This window comes from Mustelus asterias, chromosome 15, assembly GCF_964213995.1.
Source record: "Mustelus asterias chromosome 15, sMusAst1.hap1.1, whole genome shotgun sequence".
Classification (NCBI taxonomy): Eukaryota; Metazoa; Chordata; class Chondrichthyes; order Carcharhiniformes; family Triakidae; genus Mustelus; species Mustelus asterias.
Window position 1 is genome coordinate 57,492,829 of NC_135815.1, and position 17,420 is coordinate 57,510,248.

The 17,420-nt window shown below is 40.8% G+C and overlaps 1 protein-coding gene across 1 annotated transcript in view; it reads right to left on the bottom strand.

The window, feature by feature from the left end:
* Window positions 1-1,503: 1,503 nt before the first annotated feature.
* The window catches only part of LOC144504727 (vesicle transport protein SFT2A-like), a 69,978-nt gene continuing 54,061 nt past the window's right edge, over window positions 1,504-17,420 (bottom strand). Inside the window, exons 7-10 of the mRNA XM_078230472.1 lie at window positions 14,467-14,502; window positions 11,796-11,854; window positions 3,752-3,781; window positions 1,504-2,704 (exon numbers count right to left, since the gene is read on the bottom strand). Coding sequence (XP_078086598.1) covers window positions 2,665-2,704; window positions 3,752-3,781; window positions 11,796-11,854; window positions 14,467-14,502 — 165 coding nt within the window. The 3' untranslated portion in view covers window positions 1,504-2,664. The remainder of the gene's footprint in view (window positions 2,705-3,751; window positions 3,782-11,795; window positions 11,855-14,466; window positions 14,503-17,420) is intronic.

Here is a 17,420-nt window from a genome sequence, read left to right on the forward strand (position 1 = left end):
AGTATAGATCAATCCATGATCCAACTGAATGTAGGAAGAGATCAAAGGGGCTGAATGGTATACTCCTGTTCCTATTTTCGTTAAACAACTTCATATTTTTTTGTTGCAATAGAATTATTGTAGGCAAATATGGCAACCAATTTGTGCAAAGAAAAATACAATGAGATGAATGACCAGTTAATCTGTCAGTTAGTGGTTGATAGAGTGACCTTTGCAAATGCCCTTTGACTCTGCTGACTGCTATTCAAACATCCCTCTCTCCCAATTGCAGACTTCATGCCCAGAAGCATGCCTCCCTATTGGACCAACCTCCAAATCACAAGACCAGGTCCAATTGTAGGCTTCCTTCTTGCCCAAGTCCCAATCAAAGAACTCACCTTCTCCCTGGCAGCCCTACATTAGGCTGCTGTATCTCTCCCCAACTGCCCTTACTTCTATCAGCTCCAATCACCATCATAGGCTTCTCCTTCATCTTCAAGCTTCCATTTCTCCCCAAACCCAAGACTCCCTCCTCAGCAGCCCCCCACTCCTCACCCCCAGCTCCGACAGCCATGATCAGAGGCCATGATTTGCCAAGACCAACAGAACTTCAAGGTTTCTGCTGGAGCCTCACCCACACACTCACCCAATTTTTCATGCAAATATTGGGACTTATATACAAAACTGATCAGAGGCCCTGACAAATTATTAGAATGGCAAAACTGCCCTAATCTTTAGATGGACAGAAGCAGCATACTATGGATGGCTATGGACTCAAATTTGTTGCACAGACAGATTTGTGGATCAAAAAACACCAAATTGTCAGACTGTGATGGTATCAGTGATTTCAATGCCTGTAATCTTTGAGACAAAGCTGGATGGAAAAGGGAAACCAAAATGGGAAACTAAAACTGGGAGAGGACAATTCATGAAGAAACTAAGACTAACCCAAAAAAAAAACTTCTGGGGAAAACAAAACTTCGTGGCTGATGATTTCAGTGGTGCCAGTACAGGCAGACTGAAGAAGACAAGTTAAATCCAGAAGTTTAAAATAAGCAAAGATAGCCGTGGTGATTTCTGTAACTTGAAGATTAATGTTGGTGGATCTAAATCATCCCAGACCTTCATAAGCAGAGTTGAACAAGTTCTGCAGACCAGTGTCATTTTCAGTGAAGATGGTACCCATGGAACTCATTAGTTGTATGTCAGCTGAACATCAGACTAAATTTTAGAAAAGGAAGTGAAATTCTTTGAGGTAAAGAGAGTTTGAAGGATGTGACTAGGATTGATTATATAGGGCTGATTGGACTGTCATGTCAATTTGTAATATCTGTCTCTTAGTTGTATCTGCCATTTAGTTTATCATCCACAATTTACCTGTTAAGTTAAACATAAATTTTGTTGATTCTGGGTTTAGAGTATAGGTTACTTAAGGCAGTATTGTGTTTGCTTTGTTTGACTCTTGTATAGTAAAAATTGTTTTAATCCATGGAAGTTTGTGGCTTTGTTCTTTCAGCAAATAAGTGGGATTTCAGATTTTTTTAATAAAAAGGTTATTTGGTTCATAACAATACTCCATATCATAAAATAAACAGAAAAAAGATTGACCAATCAAGGCAAAAACTGTTTGAAGAGGATTCTGTACAGGTTTTGTAAAGAAATTTTTGTTACATTCAGGATGTTTTTATACATTCCCTCTGAAAATCCATCAAATGCAAAAGTAACCAAGTTTCTAATGAGGAAAATTCAGTATCAGCACCGCTGTTTATTACTTCCTCAGTATTTAGGCTACTGAGCCTTGGAACCTGATGTTCATCCTTCCTCCTCCTATGTTGAAAATTGAAGCAGCATGGAGAGACTCGTTGAGATGAACAAGTGGCCATTAACTGAGCAAAGATTATATAAACTAGTGCTGAGGAATGACAGGTAATGGGGGAAAGCTCTCATCAGGCCGAGGAATATGATGGATCTGGGAATAAATATAAAGCACAGGATATAGTGAATCTGGGAAGTGCCAGGACCCAATGATCACATCACAGCAATGTCATTATATGCAGGACAGTGGTGAGTAGATTGAAGGTTAGTATAAATAATTTTCACATTGCACTTTCTTTGCAGTATGAAAGCATTTTGCAGGATCTGTCTCTTGAGGAAATAGACAAATAAACACAAAATAATATTTTTTTTACCGAAACTGAGTTATTATTTGAGTGTCATGTTAATTCAATTTTATATACAAGCTTTTGTTTATCGTATAAAGCAATAATCACTATAAGGTAGCACTCAGCTTCTGTCTCTGCTAAATAAATGTTGACTGCAATTATATTAGCTTTGCACTCTGAAATTCTTCAGCAAAATTCATTCAACACACCAGCATTGCAAATAAAAACACAGGTAATGCGAGTTCAATGGAATTATGAAAAACATGAAACAATTACATAAAAGATGACAATTCCTTGAATAAGGACAAAGGCCTGATTTTTTGGAACAGCATATAATCAGTAATATGTGCAATAGACATTTTTAAAACAAATTCATATTACATCATTTTCTATGTAATAAAAAAATGCATAGTATTTAGGAGTTGTCCAAGTAACAAAATATGCAGTAGGCAGTTCTTTTCCAGTGGCCACAAGCACCTGCTGAAAGTGTCTGAGTCTTGGCTGTTCTTATTTCCTCCTGGATTTATCCTACACAGGATGTGCAACACTTTATGACAGCATCCCTAAAGATGACAAAAAAAATTAGGAAATAAAGATAGAACTTGCATTTATATGCTGCCTTTTACAATCTCAGGATGTCTCAAAAGTGTTCAACAGCCAAATACATACACTTGTAATATAATCACTGTTGTAATTCAGGGAAAGGTTACAGTACAGGAACATGATATATGAACAATAAATGCATTGGACACAGTTGACAAAAATAGACCTGGGCCACAATTAGATTTTTGTGGGGTCCTCTAGATTCAGAACCAAATTCCATGATCATTCTGCACACATTAGAATTGTGATGATAAAGTATACATATAACTAATTAATTAAGCTACCAAGACCTTTCATGAATTGCTCCACAATAGTAAACGAGTATCCTTAATAATTATTTACTTGTCTTTTCATTCTTTTATTAAATAGCAAATGTTGAACATGGAGGATCAGGAAGCAGAATCACTCAGAATTCATGCCTCCCTACTTGTTAAATTCAGCACTGACAATATGGCTATTTAACCCCAGAGCTGACTGTGCATTGAGGTAACTTAATCTTGTACTCATATCCCCTCCCTTTAGTAAACGCAATTTGTGAGATATTAATGTATCTGCTAGTCTTGAATGTATAAAACCACCTGTAGCCAATTAAACTATGATGAAACAGGCTGGTACAGATCTCACTTACCAATTCCTTTGGCTGGACAGTCTAGATTTAAAGGCCATAGTTTCAGGATATGGGGTCACTCACTGAGATGAGAAATTTCTTCACGCAGATGGTTTGTGAATCATTGGTATTATATCCTCTAGAGGACGGTGAATGTTTAGTCATTAAGTATATTCAGGATTGAGATAAGTTGAGTACCAAGAAATCAAAGATGATAGGAAATGGGAAAAAAGTGGAGTTGATGTAGAAGTCCAGCCACAATCCTAGTGAATGCTCCAAGGCTCAAAGAACCGTACATCTACTTCTATTTCCTATGCTGCTAAAATTGAATCCGTGGAATACAGAAATAATAAAAGCATATTCTCAGGGAACCTTAAAGTGAAAATTTTCAAAGTCTCACCTTGCAAAGGGAATGTATGACAGACTGTACCTGAAAAGGAAATTGGAAAGCAAGTCAGAAATCTCACCAAGGTCTGAAGAAATTCAAAAATAAGGATTGTCACAAAGTAGAAAAGATTGCTCTAATCAGTGCATAACCATTTATTTTTAATTGGCTAAACATGAGATGCACACAATTCAAGGCCTTTCAAATCAATTAATTTAAGCTAAAAGCAAAATCACCACTGGGGTATAAAGGCAAACAAAAATCACCACTGCAGTACAAAAACATTGTGCTTCATTAGAACTTAATGGTTCAGATCAGTTCTATCATTTTAGATTGCAAAGGAAATGCACCATTGCAACTGTGGTATGGTTTGTTTCGATGTCATTTATATTAACTCATTCAGTAACTATGCACCTCTATTTGTAACATCAGGTTGTGGTTAGAGGTAACTAACTAGGACAAGTGTCGAATAAACTTCATGCTGATGTTTGCTAGGAGCACTAAGTCCAACTAGCATCTTCATGGTAATTACAGTCTGCAAGAGTTACATAGAAACATAGAAAACTACAGCACAAAACAGGCCCTTCGGCCCCACAAGTTGTGCCGAACATATCCCTACCTTTTAGACCTATCTATAACCCTCCATCCTATTAAGTCCCATGTACTCATCCAGGAGTTTCTTAAAAGACCCTATTGAGTTTGCCTCCACCACCACTGACGGCAGCCGATTCCACTCGCCCACCACCCTCTGTGAAAAACTTCCCCCTAACATTTCCCCTGTACCTACCCCCCAGCACCTTGAACCTGTGCCCTCTCGTAGCAGCCATTTCCACCCTGGGAAAAAGCCTCAGAGTTAACCCGATCTATGCCTCTCAACATCTTATATACCTCTATTAGGTCTCCTCTCATCCTACGTCTCTCCAAGGAGAAAAGACCGAACTCCCTCAGCCTATCCTCATAAGGCATGCCACTCAATCCAGGCAACATCCTTGTAAATCGCCTCTGCACCCTTTCAATCTTTTCCACATCCTTCCTGTAATGAGCGTAAAGTAACAACTGACATCTGAATAGCACCTTAAACATTGCAAGGTACTTCAAAGGAGTCAAGAAGTGCAAAAATATTATAGCACCGTGTTAAATTCTTGGATCTATTCAAGTGCAAAGGCGAGGCTATAGCAACTCATATTTCTACCAACAGTGCAAATATTTAGGTTATATGCCAGCAATTTGTGGTGCAGAGATCCAATAATAATGCTTTTATGGAGAATAGTAATTATGTCTATCTAGCTTCGGGGTTTAAAAAAGAGGGCGGCATGGACAAGTTGGGCCAAAGAGCCTGTTTCCATTCTGTAAACCCTTATGACACTAACCTTATGGCTCAAGACTAAGCTCACTAGTGAGTTAACAGTGGCAGATTACCTCAATGAAATTCATTGCTACATTCTGGTTATGCTGCCAATATCATTGGCAACGTTAACCTATGATTATATCATTTCCTGTTGTGTCTTTTACCTTTAAACAGTTATCGATCAGGTCTGCTTCCATTATTGGCTCATAGCAAAAGGTGGTTACTATTTTGGTGTCTTTATTATTCCGATTGCTTTGGTAATCTCCCCTTAGGCTGCAATGCCCTCCCTTACCAATTACACTCAGAGATTCACCTACCTATTTTTCCTAATACTCTTACCTCATTTTCATCCTTCAAACTTTCTTGAATTTGGTTCTAGGGATGTACAATTCCCACAATCTTGAATACTCTGCAGTACCACATTCATGGAACTATCTTTTCACGAACAATGCCTCAGTTAATACGCCGCTGAAACCCTCATCCATGTTTCTGTTACCCCCAAACTTGACTTTTGCCAACACCCTCCTGAGCAGCCTCCCACATTTCATAAACACAAGATCATTCAAACTCTGTCCTCCGTATCCCAATTCACACTGAGTTTCGTTTGAGTTCCTCAACATCTTAATTTTCAAATTCTCATCTATTTTTTCAAATTGTATTTACCTCTTGCTATTACTATAACCCGCTACAGCCCTCTACCTCTCGCTAACACGGTAACCCGCTACAGCCCTCTACCTCTCGCTAACACGGTAACCCGCTACAGCCCTCTACCTCTCGCTAACACGGTAACCTGCTTCAGCCCTCTACCTCTCGCTAACACGGTAACCCGCTACAGCCCTCTACCTCTCGCTAACACGGTAACCCGCTACAGCCCTCTACCTCTCGCTAACACGGTAACCTGCTTCAGCCCTCTACCTCTCGCTAACACGGTAACCCGCTACAGCCCTCTACCTCTCGCTAACACGGTAACCCGCTACAACCCTCTACCTCTCGCTAACACGGTAACCCGCTACAACCCTCTACCTCTCGCTAACACGGTAACCTGCCTCAGCCCGCTACAGCCCTCTACCTCTCGCTAACACGGTAACCCACTACAGCCCTCTACCTCTCGCTAACACAGTAACCTGCCTCAGCCCGCTACAGCCCTCTACCTCTCGCTAACACGGTAACCTGCCTCAGCCCTCTACCTCTCGCTAACACGGTAACCTGCCTCAGCCCTCTACCTCTCGCTAACACAGTAACCTGCCTCAGCCCTCTACCTCTCGCTAACACGGTAACCCGCTACAGCCCTCTACCTCTCGCTAACACGGTAACCCGCTACAGCCCTCTACCTCTCGCTAACACGGTAACCCGCTACAGCCCTCTACCTCTCGCTAACACGGTAACCCGCTACAGCCCTCTACCTCTCGCTAACACGGTAACCCGCTACAACCCTCTACCTCTCGCTAACACGGTAACCCGCTACAGCCCTCTACCTCTCGCTAACACGGTAACCCGCTACAGCCCTCTACCTCCCGCTAACACGGTAACCTGCCTCAGCCCTCTACCTCTCGCTAACACGGTAACCCGCTACAGCCCTCTACCTCTCGCTAACACGGTAACCTGCCTCAGCCCTCTACAATTTCTAAGATATCTGCGCTCTTTCAATTCTGGCACCTTGCGCATCCCCAATTTTAGTCGCTCTACCTTTGACTTCAACTGCCTTGACCCCAGGCTTTGTAATTTCATCCTTAAACTTCTCAATTTCTCTACCTCTTCCCACTCCTTCAAAACCAATCTTAAAACCTTTTGCTGTTCAGTGCTAATATCTCCTTATGTGGCACTATAAAAATCAGGCTTATCTAATGTCCAACATGCGGTGGCCCATGAATCGCCCCAATGTGGCCCTCAGAAGTCATTTTCAAAATGCAAGTAGCTGCAGTGGGAGATTCTGAAACTGCAATCACAAGCTGTTGTTTTGTATGCTTGCTGCTGACACACAGAGAAACAATCTGTGATTGTTGGAACAGCAGCATTATTGACAACGAATGGGCTCTCGAAACAGAGGTATTGGGGAGAGAGTGAGAGAGAGAGGCTGTCGTGTGATGGATGGGGCAAGGAAAGACCTTCTCTAGTCTGAGCCAGGTCAGGCAATTGGGGGAGAAGAGAGATTCACTGCCAGGCTTAGGCTGGCCAGGCCAGGCCAGGTGGTTGGGAGGTGGTTTGGTAAGGATGAACAGACTTTACTTTCTACCCATGGGGGTGAGAAAGGGATTAGGTGGGAGGGTGAGCAAAGGACTGTTTTGGGTAATGGGTGAAGTGAATGAGGGATTGTGTGGGGAGTGAGTTTGGAAATGTCGGGGAGAAGATAGTGAGTGATTGTGGGGGAGAGAGAGATAGTGTGTGGGAAATGCATGTGTATCCGACACACTTGTAATCTCAGGGTCCCCACTCACCTATACACCAACGCACAATCTCACACACACTCTCAGTGGGCGAGAGTGAGTGAGTGAGCATCGAGATTGGGAGTGAGACAAATAGATTCTGCCCCCCTCACACTCTAATGGAGATCTTTATTAATTAATTTAATTATAAATTTATTGCTTTGACATTGCTTAATTGCCCCCCATATTATGAGCAAAAATAGATGATTCAACATTTGGAGAGATAAAGAATCCATAAAGACTGCAAATAAAAGCTGACTAAAATATAGCTTAACAAGAAAGTTGTGAGGTATTTATTTTTATTACAGTGCGTAGGTGGTTATGTTTAACAGCTACTCCATAATTTACACTATTATTGTTTCATCATGGTAAAATAGATTTGCTTTGACAGTTAAAGCATAAAATAGGACCTAGTGTGTTATTCTGCTACTTTCTGAAGAGAAGGATCCCAGAGGTAACTTCATGAAACATGCTTGACTCGTTTCTTGACATTCTTTCGACTTGACACACAAATGTCAAGTTTCATGTTGAGAACATAAAAGATTTTGTCTCCCTAAGGAACAAATCTGGACCAAAACCAAATGTAAAAACAAGAGAAATTGCCACTTTCGATTTGGTGGAACAGCAAGTCACCTTTGTTCTAGAGGCATGCATTTGAATGGTCGTAGCTTTCAGTATCTGAATATGCCATAAATGGCATTACGGGCCTGAGTTACTACAACATTGATGAAGAGAGACATTTTGTCAAAGCTTTTCATTACGCAATTATCAGGACTAGCACAAGAATACCCAATGACAGGGGAAACAATGGCTTTATACAGTATGAGGAGAGTACTGATTAGTTGGCAGGTGGACTCTGATTGGTAGAGTCCACTTGCCCACCAACCACACTCTCCAATTACATTATAAAGTTGTTGTTTTATTCTTGTCATTGGGGTATTCTGGCAATTATCCTGAAAATGCTGGAAAATCTCAGCAGGTCTGGCAGCATCTGTGAGGAGAGAAAACAGCTGACGTTGAGTCCAGATGACCCTTTGTCAAAGCTAAAAAGGCACAGAAAGTGGGAGATATTTATACTAAAGTTTATTTATTAGTCACAAGTAGGCTTACATTCACACTGCAATCATAGAAATCATAGAAACCCTACAGCACAGAAAGAGGCCATTCGGCCCATCAAGTCTGCACCGACCACAATCCCTACCCAGGCCCTACCCCCATATCCCAATAAAGTTACTGTGAAAATCCCCCAGTCGCCACACTCTGGTGCCTGTTCGGGTACACTGGAGGAGAATTTAGCATGGCCAATCCACCTAACGTGCACATCTTTGGATTGTGGGAGGAAACCACAACACCTGGAGGAGACCCACGCAGACACGGGGAGAATGTGCAAGCTCCACACAGTGACCCAAGCCGGGAATCACACCCATTTCTCTGGCGCTGAGGCGCAGCAGTGCTAACCACTGTGCCACCTTAGTGAGGTTTTCCCTTTTTCCCCCTTTTCTCAATTTTACCAATCTCCCACCCATCTCTCCCCTCCCCCCACATCTTACCTCTGATTTCAGCTTCTCTGCCATTTGACCATTCACACCTTCTATTCTCTCTATGGACTGCCATTAGCACCTCTTAGCCTTTCCCTTTGTTTTTGTGGCTATGACTCATCTTTCATTCCCATACCTTATAGTAGTGGTTCCCAAAGGGTGCGGCGCGCCACACTGGTGCGGCGAGAGAGGATGGCAAGTGTGGCGGGAAGATTCAAGGACAATCAAAGAAACATTTAAACATGGATAGATATTTTTCCAAAGTGAGAGCAAGAGCACCAAGTGATGCTGAGGACGATCCGAGTCCACATTGTGATCCAGAATCGCCATTCGAACAGAGTGCTAAAGAGTCGTTGTTTAATTCTACACCAGTAGCAGGCCCAAGCAAACTTCCAAAAAAGAAAGTTTGTCGATAATATATGGATAGCTATCTGAGTCTCGGTTTCACATGGACTGGAAGTGAAAACGTACCTCGGCCTATGTGTTTGATCTGTGGTGAGAAGCTTTCTAATTCCAATGTGGTCCCAAGCAAGATGAAAGACATCTGTTGTCAAAACATGGAAATCTGGCAAACAAGAATGTTCAATATTTTGAAAGGCTTTTGGAACAGCAGAAATGCCAACGATCATATTTCGAAAAACGAATGACAGTCTCAGATAAGATGCAGATTGTATCTTACCAAGTGGCTGAATTGATTGCTCAACAGACAAAACCACATACAATAGCTGAAAAAATGATTCAGCCTGCCTGCAGCTTGATTGTGAAAACTTTGTTTGGTGATGATGCTGAGCGAGAAGTTATGGAAATTCCTTTGTCTGATAATACAATTCGCAGAAGAATAGTTGATATGTCAGCTAACATTGAGAAGCGTGTTTCCGAAAGTATGAAGAATTCTAAATTTGCCATTCAAGTTGATGAATCGACTGACATTAGTGGAAAAGCACAGTTGCTTGCCTATATCAGATTCATTCACAATGACGAAATAATCTCTCAGTTTCTATTTTGCAAGGAACTTGAAAAACATACCAGAGGACAAGATATTTTCCAAACCTTGTCTGAGTGTTTGGAAAAAGTTGAGATTTCATGGGATTCTTGTATTGGAATTTGTACGGATGGAGCGCCATGTATGATAGGGAATGTGAGGCGCTTGGCGGCACTCATCAAACAGAAAAATCCAGATGTAATATCAACTCACTGTTTTTTACACAGAGAGGCATTAATCACCAAGACCCTTGTAGCTGATTTGAAGTTGGTTCTGGATCAGACTGTGCGCATTGTGAACTTCATCAAAGCAAAACCACTAAAGGCGCGGTTATTTGCTCAACTCTGCAAAGGCATGGAATCAAAACATCAATGCCTAATTCTGCACTCGGAGGTTCGCTGGATGTTCCACGGAAAAGTTTTAAATCGGGTGTTGGAACTGAAGAACGAATTAAGAGAATTTTTGGAACAAAAAGGGAACCCATTGTACCACCAACTGGATGACAATGACTGGTGTGCAAAGCTGGCATATTTGGCCGATATCTTTTCCCGGTTGAATGTGCTCAATGCCAGTATGCAAGGCCGCGATGACAATATCCTCACAACTACAGACAAACTAACTGCATTCAAAAAAAAGCTTCAGCTCTGGTTCGGAAGAGCGATGCAACATAACCTCGAAATGTTCCCACTGGTAAAAAGTTTTAAAACGAGCAATGAATTGTACGGCCTCCTACAGGAACATCTTGCAACACTGGTAGAAAAGATTGATCATTACTTCCCATCATTGTCTACAGAAAAATTCGACTGGGTTAGAGACCCCTTTGCGAATTCCAGCTGTTCAGGTCTGACATTGGACGAGGAGGAGGAAATGGCCTGCATTTCGAGTGATCGCACCTTGAAAATGAAACACGGGAGTATGCCACTGGATTCTTTTTGGATATACAACCAGAAACAGAATCCACGCATCTCTTCAAGAGCATCAGCTATTCTTCTACAGTTCTCCACGACATATTGTTGTGAACAGGGATTTTCAGCTCTGACAAATATCAAAGACCAGAAAAGAGAAAGGCTTCTTTGTGTTGATGAGGAGATGAGAGTTTGTCTCAAATTAGACCTAATATAAATGAGATTACCCGACAAAAACAAGCTCACACCTCTCATTGAGATTGTATACTTATTTAAGGTTACATATGTAAGAAGCTCATCTATAAGTATATTTTGGGAATGAATCACGTTTTTATGTAGCTGCATTGTTTTATACTTTCTGGATGTCCCATGATCATATTATAAAGTAGTCGTGTTCTATGTTATGAATCAAGCACGGCTAGGAGTTGTTTTTTTTTGTTTTTGAATGCATTTCTTATCAATAAAAAATTTGGTGTGGCACGAGCATATTTTTATTCCGAAAGTGCGGCCCAGTGAAAAATGTTTGGGAACCACTGCCTTATAGTATAAATATCTCCCACTTTCTGTGCCTTTTAGCTTTGACAAATGGCCATTTGGACTCGAAAGGTTGGCTCTTTTCTCTCCTTACAGATGCTGCCAGTCCTGCTGAGATTTTCCAGCATTTTTTCTTTTGGTTTCAGATTCCAGCATCCGCAGTAATTTGCTTTTATTAAGCCTCCACAAAATGTCTATTTTCAGCAATACTCAAGTTCTGTACTACGAAACTACTAGTTACATAATCAAGTAATAATTGAAATAAGCGTGCAAGTATATTTGTTCCAACTCATTTTGTTTTAAGTTGTGTCCTGCACCATAAGTCTTACCAAGTTGTTGCCAGGAACTGCAATATACAGAAGACAAGGGCAAGTCCTTTTTTCTGCCACTGAAAGAAAAAAAACAATTTGTCTTTTGAAAAGAGGTAAAAAAAAATCCAACATCAAGGTGATTGGTAATTAGCGGATAGCCATAACAAAAACTATATAACAACTTTGTTGGTCACTGCAGTTTGTACCAACATTTGAATGAAAAGCACAAGTACAACTTCGATTAACAAAAAAAATGTAACACCAGATAGAAAAAGTGATTTAAAAAAGTAAACCAGGCTAGACAATGATGAGGCCTGTTACTACTGTGACACTGCATGCTATACAAGAATGTCAAGCTGGAACACCGTGCACTATATTATGCCAACCCACACATTCCGGTAGCATCATTTAATTTTGCCAATTCCAAACATTAGTTACACTAAATTTAATATTAAGCAATTTTTGAATTTCACCTGTACAGATCAAAATCAGATACGACATTATAATGAGAGTGTACAAGAAAGGGGCATAACCGTAAAATTTGAGCTGGGCCATTAAGAATTGATATCAAAAAGCACTTCTTCACACAAAAGATAGTGGAAATCTGGAACTGTCCTCTAAAAAGTTATTGAAACCAAGTCAATTTCAAATGTTAAAACTGAGATTAATAGATTTTCTTTCTTCGGCAAAGGTTACAAAATCAAGGTGGGGAAATGGATTTAAGATACAGATCAGCCTTGATCAAGTTGAATGGTTGTACATGATAGAGAGGCTGAATTGCCTATTGCTGTTCCTTACTACTTTATGTTTTGTATGCAACATTTTAATCTATAGTTCAGCCAATTCCACAGATGAGAAGACACCATATTATAATGGTTCAAAGAAATTTAAGTAATCAGTATGCTAACAGCAGTTGCAAATTTAGAAGTAAATTTCAAACATGCATTCTAACTCTTGCTGGGGTTTAGTTCCACGTACATATTAGTGCTCATGGAAATGATTATTGAGCATTGGAAATCATGTTCCCACACTTTCCTTGCAAAGTATCACCTAACAGCACATTCCTCTTAGAGTGAAGGGCAAGGCTGGTAGAAGTAGGGAACCCTGGTCAAGAAAAAGGAGGCACATGACATGCATAGGCAACTGGGATCAAGTGAATCCCTTGAAGAGTATGGGGGGTGTAGGAATAGAGTTGAGAGAGAAATCAGGATGGCAAAAAGGGGGCACGAGATTGTTTTGGCAGATAAGGCAAAGGAGAATCCAAAGAGCTTCTACAAATACATAAAGGGGCAAAAGAGTAACAAGGGAGAGAGTAGGGTCTCTTAAAGATCAACAAGGTCATCTATGTGAAGATCCACAAGGGATGGGTGAGATCCTAAATGAATATTTCTCATCAGTATTTACTGTTGAGAAAAGCATGGATGTTAGGGAACTTGGGGAAATAAATAGTGATGTCTTGAGGAGTGCACATATTACAGAGGTGGTGGTACTGGAAGTCTAAAAGCGCATCAAGGTAGATAAATCCCCGGGACCTGATGAAGTGTATCCCAGGACATTGTGGGAGGCTAGGGAGGAAATTGCGGGTCCCCGAGCCGAGATATTTGAATCATCGATAGTCACGGGTGAGGTGACTGAAGATTGGAGAGTGGCAAATGCTGTGCCTTTGTTTAAAAAGGGCTGCAGGGAAAAGCCTGGGAACTACAGGCCAGTGAGCCTCACATCTGTGGTGAGTAAGTTGTTGGAAGGTATTTTGAGAGATAGGATCTACAGGCATTTAGAGACGCAAGGACTGGTTAGGGACATCAGCATGGCTTTGTGAGTGGAAAATCATGTCTCACAAATTTAATTGAGTTTTTTTGAAGGGGTAACCAAGGAGGTAGATGAGGGCAGTGCAGTTGATGTTGTCTACATGGACTTTAGCAAGGCCTTTGACAAGGCACCACATGGTAGGTTGTTGTAGAAGGTTAAATCTCACGGGATCCAGGGTGAGGTATCTAAATGGATACAAAATTGACTTTTTGAAAGAAGCCATAGGGTGGTTGTAGAGGGTTGTTTTTCAAACTGGAGGCCTGTGACCAGCGGTGTGCCTCAGGGATCAGTGCTGGGTCCACTGTTATTTGTCATTTATATTAATGATTTGGATGAGAATATAGGAGGCACGGTTAGTAAGTTTGCAGATGACACCAAGATTGGTGGCATAGTGGACAGTGAAGAAAGTTATCTCCGATTGCAACTAGATCTTGATCAATTGGGCCAGTGGGCTGACGAATGGCAGATGGAGTTTAAATAAATGCAAGGTGATGCATTTTGGTAGATTGAACCAGGGCAGGACTTACTCAGTTAATGGTAGGGCACTGGGGAGAGTTATAGAACAAAGAGATCTAGGGGTACAGGTTCATAGCTCCTTGAAAGTGGAGTCACAGGTGGACAGAGTGATGAAGAAGGCATTCAGCATGCTTGGTTTCATCGGTCAGAACATTGAGTACAGGAGTTGGGACGTCTTGTTGAAGTTGTACAAGACATTGGTAAGGCCACACTTAAAATACTGGAGATATTTTGATCTGCACAGCTTAGTACATCAAAAGTTTACGGATTTACGTGCTAGGCAATTTGGGGATCTCAGTTTTCTTTTAAACATTAATTACATTTTATACCAGAGTACAAAAGGGACACCATATATGGCACCTACCCAAAAGACTGCACATAGTGTTAAGATGAAGCACAGCTATAAAATAAAAGAGAAAATTTTATTGAAAGAACAACTAATACAATACGCATGCAAGTAATTCCATCAGCTCATACTCAATCAATCCACTGTTACAGCTGCTTGGAATATTCACTTTGGATGTACTGATCCGCAGCTGATAAATTTGCAAGATTTTGCCTGCCTAGAGTCTATATGAAGAAACATTTTCTCCTCTTTTAATACACTCATTAGTTTTTCACACTAATTCACTATGGTTACTGATAGAAAAAAAAGCGACAACTTATCTCAATTTCATAATTAATTCTGAACCAGATCAGCAGGCCAAGCTATATAACAGCCGAGAGAAAGAAATGGTAAGAAATAGTAACAGTGGAGCAACAAACCAATTTTAGTCTTGAAATTACTCAGCACACCATGATAGAATTTATTGGTCACCCACTTATTGTTACTACTGTATATAAAGGCAGAAAGATGGTGTATAAATAAATTAAATTGAAATCCAAATTGCATTTATCAATTTCCTTTTAGAAATGTGGTATGCACCTGGTGGAATTTAACTTCCAGTACAAGTTCCACATCTTGCACAGTAATAGATCAGAGAAGTATTTCTTCTACAAATAGCAGCAGTATCTCGATTACTTGCTCTTTCACTATGACTTTGGCAACACTATCTTCCTTGGTAAAGAGAAATGCAATGTACTCATTTAGTCCCTCAGCCGTGCCCACTGCCATCATGCACATATCCCCATTTTGCCCCGGTCAGTCCCATCCATCTTTTTACTATCCATTTACTATTTAAATGCTGAGAGAATACATTTGGATTGCTCCTTATGTTAGCTGCCAGTATCCTCTCATATTCTGTCTTTGCCTCTCATTTTCCTTTGCATTTCCCCTCTGAACTTTTAGTTTAGCTTGCTATAGTTAGTAAGAACAAGATGGGAGCAAGAGATGGGTCACATGGAAAAGCTCAGTGTGGAAAAGGTATGAGGGGAGACAGGAGCAAAATTAAAGATAAAAGTTCAGGGTGAAGGCGTTAGAAGAACAACAAAGAAAATCATAGTACAGGAACAGGCCCTTTGGCTCTCCAAGCTTGCACCTACCATGCTGCCTGTCATAACTAAAACCTCCTACCCTTCCGGGGACTATATCCCTCTATTCCCATCCTATTCATGTATTTGTCCAGATGCCTCTGGGGAACCTTAGAATAAGTTTGGCCTGGTGGTCTAAAAGGAGGGAAGGAAACAGAGGCAGAAAATGAATCTTCATTTTAGTGACAAAAAAGCCCATGAACTGCTCACATAAGATGCTGGAAACAAAAGACGTCAAGAAGGCAGTTTTGCACAGCAAAACAAAGCCTGGGTTTACCTTAGCCTTTCAGGAATAGTGAGCAGTTTCGGCTGGTGGGAGCTGAGCCAGTTAATGCTTTTGTCCTTAATACTGCTCTGACTGTTCAAGGTAACTGCAGTATAAAGAGGACTGAGTATAAATACAAATCATAATTCAAGTTGCTCTGCTTTTTCTGGAGAGGGAGAAAATAAAGGGGAAGGAAAGGAGTCCGGATTGAAGTCCATGAACCTTTTATGATCCTTGTATTGTTTTGTGCTGGTCTGAGCAGAGTCTTGAAAAACAAACTGCATCGATACAGTACCTTTTATGTCCTCAGCATAAGTGCATGTTACAAATTTGCTCTACTGCAGATATATTTTCAGGTTCAGTGGTGTAAGTTGCTTCTGTAAATAGTCTGACAATCTTACTTTTGAGTGCACTGACCCACACCGCCCTATATCTATTTGTATAGTAAAGATTCACCTAAAGTTAGAAGCCCTATGATCTGAACTTGATATCAGTACCTTTTATGCATGTATTTTGTCAATCTCTCCAATGATAGACCATGTTAACACTAGAAAAGGAAATACTTAGTTTAATTAAAAAACTGTTTTCCTCCCCACAGCAAGATCAAATGTACAGAGGAGAGCTTTGAGGGTGTGAACTCAATACATTTTCATCTTTTGTAAGTTTCACTGCATCATGTACCAATTGCTGGACAAAAGGTGTTCACTAACCTGTCCTGCAAGCATTTCTGGGCCTATATTTCATACCTTAACTCAGATGGTGAATTATTCAGCTTGTATGGCAATGAGGAGCAAGAAATTGTCCAGCCATCTGCAACTAGCTAATTAAAGATCAACTTTTAGGTAAGGATAGTTTTTTTTGAAAATACAAATTCTTCCTTTACTACCACTTTTCAGGATGCTCTGATGGGCCGAACTATGACAACCTGGATCATTGAGAGCTTCAGAAAGATTTGCATTTGTAAATTTTCAGAATAATTGCTGGAAAATTACATCTTCAGATCCCTATGAGGAAAGTTTGAATAAGCTTGCTGAGCTTATTGAAAGATTGCAAGCTGAATTTACAAACACCGGAACAGATAAGAACATAAGAAATAGGAGCAGGAGTAGGCCATCTAGCCCCTCGAGCCTGCTCCGCCATTCAATAAGATCATGGCTGATCTGAAGTGGATCAGTTCCACTTACCCGCCTGATCCCTATAACCCCTAATTCCCTTACCGATCAGGAATCCATCTATCCGTGATTTAAACATATTCAATGAGGTAGCCTCCACCACTTCAGTGGGCAGAGAATTCCAGAGATTCACCACCCTCTGAGAGAAGTTCCTCCTCAACTCTGTCCGAAACTGACCCCCTTTTATTTTGAGGCTGTACCCTCTAGTTCTAGCTTCCTTTCTAAGTGGAAAGAATCTCTCCACCTCTACCCTATCCAGCCCCTTCATTATTTTATAGGTCTCTATAAGATCCCCCCTCAGCCTTCTAAATTCCAACGAGTACAAACCTAATCTGCTCAGTCTCTCCTCATAATCAACACATCTCATCTCTGGTATCAACCTGGTGAACCTTCTCTGCACTCCCTCCAAGG